This window comes from Fusarium proliferatum (genome assembly GCF_900067095.1).
Source record: "Fusarium proliferatum ET1 genome assembly, contig: FPRO_scaffold003, whole genome shotgun sequence".
Taxonomy (NCBI): Eukaryota; Fungi; Ascomycota; class Sordariomycetes; order Hypocreales; family Nectriaceae; genus Fusarium; species Fusarium proliferatum.
In genome coordinates this window covers 2,207,298-2,218,538 of record NW_022194792.1, presented here as the reverse complement: position 1 = coordinate 2,218,538, position 11,241 = coordinate 2,207,298, and the positions used below count along the sequence as shown (strand labels likewise).

General features: G+C 48.8%; 4 protein-coding genes across 4 annotated transcripts; 3 read left to right on the top strand and 1 right to left on the bottom strand.

Moving 5' to 3' along the window:
* Positions 1-1,019: 1,019 nt before the first annotated feature.
* FPRO_06324 (putative MAK3-N-acetyltransferase) lies at positions 1,020-1,634 on the top strand (the record flags this gene model as incomplete). The annotated part of the gene is made up of 2 exons (XM_031228775.1): positions 1,020-1,199; positions 1,254-1,634. 2 exons carry the CDS (start codon positions 1,020-1,022, stop codon positions 1,632-1,634), a joined length of 561 nt encoding a protein of 186 aa, XP_031079078.1.
* Positions 1,635-1,937: 303 nt separating this feature from the next.
* On the bottom strand, positions 1,938-2,987 carry FPRO_06325 (uncharacterized protein; the record flags this gene model as incomplete). Its single annotated transcript, XM_031228774.1, has 4 exons — positions 1,938-2,026; positions 2,082-2,334; positions 2,382-2,911; positions 2,957-2,987. 4 exons carry the CDS (start codon positions 2,985-2,987, stop codon positions 1,938-1,940), a joined length of 903 nt encoding a protein of 300 aa, XP_031079077.1.
* Positions 2,988-3,607: 620 nt separating this feature from the next.
* FPRO_06326 (uncharacterized protein) lies at positions 3,608-4,885 on the top strand (the record flags this gene model as incomplete). Its single annotated transcript, XM_031228773.1, has 2 exons — positions 3,608-3,849; positions 3,901-4,885. The coding sequence occupies 2 exons, from the start codon at positions 3,608-3,610 to the stop codon at positions 4,883-4,885; spliced, it is 1,227 nt and encodes a 408-aa protein (XP_031079076.1).
* Positions 4,886-6,181: 1,296 nt separating this feature from the next.
* On the top strand, positions 6,182-10,262 carry FPRO_06327 (uncharacterized protein; the record flags this gene model as incomplete). Its single annotated transcript, XM_031228771.1, has 6 exons — positions 6,182-7,048; positions 7,098-7,286; positions 7,336-8,214; positions 8,265-8,368; positions 8,420-9,426; positions 9,484-10,262. 6 exons carry the CDS (start codon positions 6,182-6,184, stop codon positions 10,260-10,262), a joined length of 3,825 nt encoding a protein of 1,274 aa, XP_031079075.1.
* Between the last annotated feature and the right edge of the window lie 979 nt (positions 10,263-11,241).

Sequence of the window (11,241 nt, the reverse complement as noted above, 5' to 3'; positions counted from 1 at the left end):
GGAGCTCATTCAATGGAAGGACATGCTTGCCGTTCCTGATAGATAGGCAGGAACCTGACGTCAAAGCCAAGATAATGCTACCTATCTTGAAAAGTGCCAAGCGGATGAAACGGAAGAGGCCGAAATCACAAAGGGATAAAAAAAAGAGTCAGGCGTCTTTCTCTTCTCTTCTCTTCTTTGAGGGTTAGGTACCTACCTTAGCAGGTAGGCAGTGAAATCAAGCCATTCCATTCCACGAGAAAGGGATATACATCATGCTATGGAGTTTAGAGCTTCCATTATCACATGCTTGAACTCCAAATGATGAAAGACACAGACCCTTTTCTCGATGTCTCCCGTCTCCCTCTTCCTGAGGCAGTTCAAATTGACTTTACCCAAGTTAAAGACGCATTTGTCCATCGCTTATATCGGCTTGATCGGACCATATGCAAAACCTCAGCTAGAGCCATGCAGGACCTTGTTACTCCAATGCCCCGCCCTCTCCTCCACAAAAACATCAAAAAGGGCTTTAAAATAGCGTCCTCGACTTCTGCACCACAGCGGAATCCCTGCCAACGGCCCTGCGTGCCTTGCCCTCGTGGCCATGTGCATCAATTCTTTGGTGTGGTTTACCAAACCTGGCAATTAACTGTTGGAGGCGCTGGCTGTGATACCTCCCAGTGCATTGCACATTGCCACCTCCAGCCCCAAATCTTGAGATCTTCCCACCCTCTTTCTTGAATTAATGACTCTTATCTACCTATTGGACGTGCCTCTTCCTTTCCTCCTTGACACCCTGTAGGCCAGCACCTAGGTCATCTAGGTACCCCTCACACCGATACCGGGTTGAGTCTCCATTTCTGCCTGCCCCTCTTTAGGTGTCAAGTCAAGATCTGGTTTTAAACCTTCAAACACCCATATCTAAGATCTTACCCAAACATCAACTTCAAGACAACTCTACTACCACAACTCTCAACAGTATAACTGATTGTCCAGATTCGGTCTGGTCTCTTCTATTTACTTCAAATCCCCGTAGTCCCATGGCCCCTACCAAAATTGACAACATTCCTGGCGAGTTACGCTACGTACAATATGAACATGCCCTTGAGGCTCAATATTTACCCGCCATCCGGGCATTGATCTCAAAGGACTTGAGTGAGCCTTATAGTATCTATGTATATCGGTATTTCTTATGCCAGTGGGCACATCTCTGCTTCATGGTAAGACCAATTCACCCTCGAGTCAATTCCAAGGTATCTGACAAATATCCTCAGGCACTGAACCCAGTCGACGCATCTCTCATCGGCGTTATAGTGTGCAAGCTGGAAGTCCATGCTTCACACTCCAACCCCACTCGAAGAGGCTACATCGCCATGTTGGCCGTTGCTTCTGACTTCCGTGGCCATGGTATTGCAACAACCCTCGTCAAGAAGGCCATCGACGCCATGACCAAGCGCAATGCGGACGAAATTGTCCTCGAGACTGAAGAGACCAACGTCGCTGCTATGCGATTGTACGAACAGCTCGGTTTTTTACGCACTAAGAAGCTACACCGATACTACCTCAATGGCAACAGTGCATATCGACTTGTTCTGCCCCTTAAGTACATCGACCTTGACGCCAGCGCTAATGGTCTTGAAATCATCGATGTATAAGCTTTCACGGTTACATGGGCTTTTATAGTATTTTCACGGGGTTCAGTGATTGGAAGTCATTGATGGGCAAGGACAGACACAGTGGGCATAGGTCAGCGACAGCATTTGGGCGTCATGCGGAATTAGCATCTCTTGGAATCATGGGCGTTTAGGATATTGGTTATGAAGGTCATGACGATACGATCCTGTTCTTTTTCGTTTCTCTCCATATTATGCACTCGGATTCTTGATTTTGATCCTCCATACACGATGGAACATTCCCCCTTGTTCTGCCAGGCTAGATGAGTCATTTGTTGTGCGTCTTTAGGTCTGGAAGATGTCAGATGACTTATAGATCGACGCTTTCAGACCCCAGGGATTCCCAAACGATATCCCTATGTACGTATATGCATCTATCGACTTGCGTCAGCCTCACTTTATTGACATCAATATGAAACCATGACTCACCTGGCTTATAGTAGATAGGTCTTCCTCGAGCTTCAACCAATCTGAGCTCTCGAAGCTTTTGAAGTACCCTGCCAACATCGGCCTTGTCTGCGAAATCGGTCGTGTACACGCAGATGAGTCGATCTTTTCGAGAATCCTCTTCGGCTGGTCTTGGAGCAACCTTTGCGGCAATGCCAAGCTCGTTTCTGGCAGTCGCTTTCGCGACAATCTCCCACACGTCGTTTACTTCTGCTGGTGTGCAAAATAACATCCACTGTTGAGGGTCAGTGGTGTTTAGGCGAGACATCCTCAGATACAAACCTTGCCAGCGCGGACTTTGGCGGCGTGCGCCAGGTGCAGTATATCATCCGAGGCTTTCTTGATTTCTTTTTGAATCTCCCGCTCTTGTGTTGCAAGAACCTTGTTGGTTTTCTTCAGTCCGTCCTTGAACTTGGAGAGAAGTTCTAGTCTCTCCAAGCCACCTTCTATGACAAGCGCAGTCTTGCTGCCTTCTTCCTCGGGAGCCTCATCTTCGTTACCTTTACTAAGTTGGTTCTGCCCCATAGACTTCTCGACTCGGGGGATATACGGATTGCAAATAAAGATCCAAGGCGTATCCTCTGTAATGTCTGTTGTCCTGGGTGGGAGACGTGCGAGGAACTGATCTACCGTCTCGGTAAGCTGCCATGCATAATCTACCCCAGCATAGGGATTGTGAAGATGCGATGTTTCGCGAACGGTGCTCGTGTCAGGAATAGGTCTTCCAGGGCTTTGCTGTTGCTCGAGCATCCAACTCTGAACATCAAAGCGTTGTACACGGTTGTTAAGGTCCATGACCATATCATCATCCCCTAAACTGTAAGCTAATGAGAGGTTGATAAAACGGTGGGACGTACCGTAGAAGTCAGAATCATCGGAATATTCCATGACGTTGATTCAAGTTGAGCTTGAGGAGGATATAGTTGGAACAAACCAGATCCTTGAGTTAATCGGCAATGGCGTGGGAACTGTTGGTTTTGTAGACAAGGGTACAAGCTGCGCAACAAGCAGAAATCAAGGGCGAAAGTGCTGTAAACATAAGAAACAGAACCACCGCCTCAGCCGTCCTATCCGTCAAAAATTCAAGTCATCAATGAGAAAATACGCGTGTTGACGTAAGGAGAGGAGTACCCCAGACGAGACGATGGGATGGAGTCGCAGAAGCAAGTTCGCGTTGATAGCGTTAGTCCCGCAGTTAAGCTTCGAGGCCTGTAACTTATACCCTGTAACGTAGATTACGCCTCAAGTTGATTATGGAAATAGTCAACCACTGTATTCAAAGCCTCTGTCTGGTAGTTGAATAAGTACCTGGATGCTTCACAGAATTCTTTGGTATCTAAGATTACAACTGTGCATTCTGGCAATCATCGTACCTCTCAAGTCTTACCCTACAAATGGATATAGCTAAAGGGACGGACCCCACCATTTGGAGTCCATTTGTTTCCTATTGATTGCTTGCTTTTGCCTTTGTCAAATCCTGCATATCACTTCAATATCTGTTATTACCCATGGATGATTCCAAAATCGTTTCGTCAAAGGTTTCCTTAACCTTAGATCTGCCTCCTAGTTGTGTCCAGTTCTGTAAACTGCATCCTAACTTGTTCGTGGTAGGAACTTATAACCTCGAAAGAAATGAGGATGCCCAAAAAGAGACAGACCACGACGATGACACTGATGCTGCAAACGCGACTAAGACACTACAAAGCCGCAACGGGAGCTTGCTAGTCTTCAATGTCGTTGGCGACGACGTGTGAGTTCATTTCCCCGGGGCCCAATTGGTTGCTGACGCGTTTGATCATAGTCATCTCGTTCAGACGGTTTCGCAGCCTTCAGCTATTCTAGACCTCCGATTTCACCCTCAGAAAGGTAGAGAGGATATTATGGCTGTGGTATCTAGCACTGGGACACTGGCTGTATTCAAACTTGACCCGAAGGCAAATCCCTCAACTCCTTTACAGCATATATCAACAAGCAGATGTGACGATATTGCAGAAGATATCTTGTTCCTGCAATGCAGCTGGCACCCTGAGATCCCGCATCTGATTGGCATCACAACTTCGACAGGCTCTGCTCGAATCTTACATTTGGACGAAGGGTACCGCATCACTCAGAACTACACTGATCTCAGTATTGTCAATTCCCTCGAGGCCTGGTGCATTGCGTTCTCACCCGCAACACCAGTGTCAACGACGAATAAGGCCCAAGTCGCAGCTTATTGCGGTGGAGATGACTCCATTCTTCGCTACACGTCCTGCATCTGGGATTCAAGTGAGCCTGGTTCCCCGTGCGAAGAGCCATATTCGCCCGCAACCATCAAGGGGACACACGATGCAGGGGTCACATCAATTCTGCCACTCTTTCGACTCACAAAGAACTCAGGTAGAGTAGTCGTGACAGGCAGCTATGACGACCATCTACGTGTTTTCGTTATACACGATCTGCACGAATCATATGGAATGAAAAAGGTCGAGCTAGTGCTTGAGCAAAACCTAGGAGGAGGTGTCTGGCGATTGGATCTGGTTAAGACACAAGATTCGAAAGAGTCTATAAAAGTGAGGATCCTCGCTTCATGCATGCATGCAGGCGCAAGACTTTTGGACCTGGAGGTCAAGAACGACAAGGACTGGAGTTGCAGGATTCTGGCGAGGTTTGAAGAACACAAGAGCATGAACTATGGAAGTGACTTTATTCGGGATACTGAGCCTTCTGATGTTGTGCGGTGTGTGTCGACAAGCTTCTATGATAAACTGCTCTGTCTCTGGCAGTATGCACCAGCCAATAAATAGAACTCAGAGTAAAAGTGCACGTATTTTCATGTCACGAAATTATGTATAGCTCATTCTCATCACTTTTGGGAGAGCACCAGTTCAGATCAGTCTACAAATGAAGCTCACGGCTTTCGTTTGCTGAGTGGGCGAGATTCTGTAACTCAAAAGCACTTATCAGCACAGTCAATGAACTTCTGCCTTGGATGAGTAGGTACTCATGTTTTAACGTCTCAAATCTCGGGTCAAGAAATGTACGATACTTGTAACAGCAACTAAAGCAAAAGACGAAATTGGGTAGTGGCATGATGATCCTAGACCCCTCTATAGGAGTGACATGAGCTAGAATCAAAGCCTATCGATCTCCTTTTCAGCCTTGCAGCTTGGTTAATGGCCGGGCCCCTGTCATACAGGAGGTTAAACCACATAGAAACAAAGGACCCCGACACCGACTAGGGCCAGCTGTAAGTGTCACCGTGGACATACATGCATGAGGAGCTTGATACGTTGAACGGTAAGAAATAAGTTGACAGTTGTTCATCGGAGTCACATACTGATGCTCTCCTTGTGATGCTTCCGGGGAGCCTGAGCCCAAGACTGTACGGAGAGACCTATTGAGACTTCATAGCTGTATTTTCTTTTTCTGATTCAGCTCCCACTTCATCAGGGGCGATAGTTCTTTGTCGGTTCTAAATTCATGCATGAGGCGTGCAAGGTGAATTGTTTCAAATGGGGCTGCCCCGCCACCAATGGCTGGCTGGATGTACTAGGTAAGTTAGGTAGCTGGTCTAGGCTCGCTCACTGATCATTCTCGGCTCTCTTCAGCCTGAGAGCTCTGAATTTTAGCCCAACACTTAACTTCTCTCTCACCACTTTCACTTTCGCTTTGGCTTTCTCTCACCATCTCCAAAGCAACTTGATACTGTGACCAATCTTTTCTTCTCGGGTTATCTTCTGCTTCACCGCCTTTGTTGGGAAAAAATAATTTACTTTGCTTATTTGCATCGTGCCATCTGCCCCCAGTCACTTCCGGCTCTTCGCTTGCTTGTTCGCTATCTGCTTCATCTTGCTCCCGCCGTCGCAAACGAAACCCTCGAACCCGTGAACCCCAAACAGCAGACAACGACGATCCGCCTTTTTCTGCCTCTCTCCATGGCTGTGGCCTAGATATTTCTCCGTGACCAGATCTCCGTTACAAAGCCTGCGTAGAACAAGCGCTTTTGCTCCCGTGCTCTGCTCTGCTCTACTTTTCCGTGAATCCTACATTCGGCGGCCATCCATCGCTCGCGTATTGATCCGCCAGACGAAAGCACCAATATGGCAGCCAACGGGAGCTCAATTCCCTCGGCTGGCGCCGGTGGTGAATCTCAAGTGCTCACCAAAATCCACCAGGCTCTTGAGGTCGTCCATAGCCCGTACTCATCCAACGATGCCCGTAGGCAAGCCCAGGATTTCCTCGAGGAGGTCAAGGGATTCGACGAAGCCCCCATGCAAGGCTATAACCTCGCCTCCGACAAGGCTCAATCCCCCGTTGTTCGACACTACGCCCTCTCTCTGCTAGAGCATGCGATCCGGTACCGATGGTCAACGTACACCCTAGAACAGACGGATGCCCTGCGACAATGGGTATTAAGCCTTGGCCAAGCCATCGCGAAGGAGGATCCAGCTTATATCAGAAACAAGACCGCCCAACTCTGGGTTGAGGTCGCCAAGAGATGCTGGGGCGCTGAATGGATGGACATGGACTCTATGCTTTATCAACTATGGGGCATTGCCGATTCCCCAGTGCACAAGGAACTAGTAATGTTTGTCCTCGAGAACCTCTCCGACGAAGTCTTCACTGGGGATGACTCAGTTGTCGCCATGCGGGAAGGTGTGTTGAGTAAGGCTTGTGTTGAGATCTTTACTCCAACCGCGGTGTTGGTGGAGGCCTTCCCTAACCGTCAGCCTGGTCCTCCAGTGCGATATGGCGACGATGGTTGGCTAAGCCGTTTGTCCCAGTTTCTGGATTACTGTCTGAACCAGGCACCCAAGGACAACGAGGATGTCAAGATGTGCATACACAAGGGCCTATCTGTGTTCTTATCACTCATGCCTTGGGCAATCCCGAAAGCTATCTCCTCGGCTCGCTGCGTTGAGGTTATGTGCGCTGGGCTAGCTTCGTCTCAAGTCACCATTCAAAAGGTAAATTATTCGAATAGTACACGAATGACTTGTGCTGACCAAAACACAGGCTGCGTTGGAAGGTCTCCATGCTCTGTATTGCAGAACTAACTTCAACGACGAGGAATTTCGTGATCTAGTTGGCCCCATGTTCAGAATCGGGTCAATACAACTATGCAAACAGCTTTTTGAGTGGTCTGCTGTTGACCCTGAGGACGTTGACGAAGACAAATACCAGACACTGAAGAAGCTATCAGAGGTACGTCGAATGGCGCATAGCTCCAGAGCCATACTAACTTGTTGTGTAGATGTTGTCTTGCCTCGGGGACTACTTCGATAGGAAGTTTGCAAAATTGCCTGCTGATACCGCCAAGGAAGATTTCCTGGCGCTCCTAGTACAGGTTGTGCAGCATCAGAGCCTGATGGTCTCTATTCCTGTACTTGTCACATGGACGCGACTCCTCAGTAACCGCTTGATTGGCCCAACCGAGCTTGTTTCCGCCTTCATCCCACCCCTGCTGGAGACATGCAGTTCGAGATTGGTTCGATTCGAGAACCTCCCAGAGGATACTCAAGACGCGACATTACTCTACCTCATGGAAGATACAGATACGGTCCCTGAACGACACGCTTTCTTGGGCAACTACCGCCGATATAGCTCTCAGATCATTGAGGCTGTTGTCCAGTTGAAGTTGGTTGACGCGATACAACACATTCTCGGCCGCACAGAAGATCTTTTACAGCATCTCTATGACGGCCAGCCTCCCTTAGACAAGCAAAACTATTTTAAGCACTCCATGCCAGTCCTGCGCGTCGACGCTCAGTTCACAGTCATTGAGGCCACACTAAAAGGGTACTCCAAATGGCGCAAGCATAGGCCCCAAGAGCATCAGCAACAAGGGCCAGGAATTGAAGCCAATCTGGAGTCATGGTGCAATAAGCTGCTCGAAATGAGCTTTGAGGACCCCATGATTCGAAAGCGAACCCTTCAGCTGCTTGTCTACTTCTCTACTACCGCGCTCAATAAGAACGCTACGTTCATGTTGAAGGTATTGGAGCATATCTTGATGACCTGGCCAGCTCTCCAGCCAGAATACCGTGCTTTCAACGACGCTATCAAGGACCTGCAGGGTGAAAGCATGATCGAGTTGCAGCGATTGGCGTCAGAGATGCCAGATCATCTGCTGGTAAGTTGATTTGAACGTTGGTTCTGGGCCCTATTCTAATTACCTCGCAGGGTGTATATGACCAAATAGAGAGCAAAGTCAATGAAATGATGTCGTCTGGATCGCTTGACGAGAAGCGCTCCATTGCCTACAAAAGCTTTCTCTTCATCATTATGTCAGTATACATGTGACGGTACGCAGCTATAGCTCGCTAACCACTTGACAGACACCGAGCCACCAGTGTGGATGCTCAGGCCAAGATCCAGAAGCTACGTGAGTTCATTGATCCTGTAAAGGCTCAATGGCAGACCGATACCGTGCGCAACTCCCTGGAGTCGTACGCTAGCTTCTGTGAGTTATTGGGACTAGACAAGGCTCAAAACTACATGGCCAACCGCCGAGCACATGAGATCGCGGATTGGGGCTCGCAAGAACTCGACGCTGAAGGACTTGCTCTTCAGAACGAACTCGAGGAACGACTTAAGCTTCTTCCGCTTCGTTCGACGAAGAGCTTCCTAGCCTTCTCAGTTGAGAGACTCGATAAGTCGTCAGATGCTTTCAAAGCCTCGTACGCTCTCTGGCAAGACGGATTTCCAGAAATCTTGGCCGATCTGCTCAAGTTCCTGACTTACGCGCATGCGTCGCATAAACCTGACAATTGGGTCGGACTACCAGGTGAAGCAGTGTCGACTGTTCACCGAATTCTAAGCGATCGGTTTTGGCAAGCCGGAATTTCCGAGGGCAGCAAAGACGATTTCTATGCTCGCGTCATGGACAAGAAGAACACGATGGAAGGTCTCGCCTCAACTATCCGAGGATCCGTTCGATTTGTTCGCGAAACAGCCTATGCTATTATTTATTGCATGAGTCGCTTGGAACGGCAGTTTTACGGATTCGAGGGACTCTCTGCGCCTCTCTCCAAGGCCCTATTCTCAGACTCAGTTTGGTTGTCTACACACCAGCAGAGTAACTTGCTGAACCTGGTTAGATACCTTGTTGACGATTGTCCTGTTGACTGCCGAGAGCATTTTCTTCCGCAGCTACTGGCGGCATGCTTCCAACAAATGGATGCCAAGATTAACGGGGAATGGGAAAAGATGCAGCGCCAGCAGGAGGTGGCTGCAGATGGCGAGGCCGGTCTCAAGGAAGAGATGAAAGCGGAAAGTATTCTTCGACAAGTAACCTACACGGCGGTATTGATGGTGGCCGACTTTCTCGATCCCACCAAACCTAGTAAGTCCAAGGAGGTTGCAAGTTTGTCAAGAGGAAATGAACTAACAGTCTCCTTAGATGGGCCAATTCAGAATGGAGACAGCAATTCGGGAGTTGACCAAGACAAGGATTACCCTAGCCTTAGGAGGTTCTGTCTCACTCATCAGGAGGTTGTAGAGCCTTTACTTGTCTTCTGCACACATGGTATTCACGTGCGAGACAGCAGGTGCTGCACCATGATTCTGCGATTGTTCATATCGTTGGTTCCCGAGTTTCATCTCGTGGATGGCCAGTTGCCCAAGTCTGTGCTACAAAGCCCAATGGAAGCACATCTTGCGACAGATAGGTTTCCTATCCCGTCAGCAATCTCTTCGGCTATTCGGGAGTATATCTCGCTCGATGTGCTGAAAGCCTGCATCACATCGTTCCATGAGCCTTACTTTGTGGAACTACAGAAGGACTTGGCCGCGCTGATCGCAACAATTGTTGTCTACTATAGCCCCATCACGCCGTCACCTAGGGACGTACTTCTCTCACTACCCAATGTGAGTATAACGGATCTGGACCGGCTGTCGACGTACATGGCCAAGCCTGGTGCGCATACTCGCCAGCAGCGAGCTCTGGTTTTGGATCTGCTCAAGGATCTCAAGGGTGTGAGTGTGTCCGAGATGGGTAAACTCCCCAAGAGCAGTGGATTTGGTGGCTCCAATCGCAAGAGGACGAACCGAAGCAAGATGGCGCAGCAATTCATGAGCGACCAGCAGTCAGGACAGGATTCGACGCGTTCAGGTATGAATGTGGCTCGTCGGGCTACACCAGATGCACTGGAGGGCGTCTCGAATCTTTTTGAGGGTTAAGGATGCCATGAGGGAGAGACTATTGCCTCAGAGGCAGCAATACCTTTAGAAATCACCCTTGCAACATGAGAGTGAACAGTACCAGAGTTAGACCCGCGAGCGGAAAAGAAAAATAGATGGAAGTTGCAGATTCAGGCCAAGGGCCCTCATCGTCGAGCTTCAGGGGCGGTATAATAGAGATGGGTGGTTAAGGGGGGGACAATAGACAGGACCGGACTGAGGAATCTGGAATGAATCATCAGGAGTATTAGAGCGAGCATAGGTCAGACTAGGATGAGAATTGACATGTTTTACTTGATGTTATTTGACTTGCTTGCATATTGAGGTTGACGCATAATCATGCCATGTTGCATTGGCTCCGTCTGCAACTTCTGAGGCCGGCTGTATATAATGCGCAATGGCATTGCGTATACAGCCACAATCAGCAATAATCAGTCCATTGCGAAACATTTCTTATAGCTCAGCTATGAATCTGGAAACCGGTGAGTACTCTACAGGGCTCGGTAGTGCCAGGGCCGGCCCGGGACTTGAAAGCCATCCCGGCTCATGTTTTCTCCTTTTGAATAAGTGACCGAATTTTGTATGACGTCGGCTGTTTTCTGGACTCTGAAGAGATAAACTTATGGGGGTTCACCGGGGAAAGCATCCGATAAAACTGCAAGGTCAATCACACGTTCGATTGGAGAAGAGGGTGGCATCCTTGCGTGTGAGGCTTATGGGTTCATAACCGGCGGTGGCAGTGTTGCAGGATCCGGAGATTAATGAGCTGACTTTGAAGTGGCAAAGCGAGGAGGAAATTCTGCTTTGCGTTTCGACCACTTTCACGTGCCTTTGCCTCTCTTCAAATGAAGATAGTACTGTTTTGAGGCCCTCGCCGGCGCCGGTTGATTCTCCGGGACCGGGCCGTAAGTACTAAGTTAGGTAGCTTGCGTTTTAAGCCGGCACATTCTTGGACATCAAGTTCCGGCATAAAATCAGG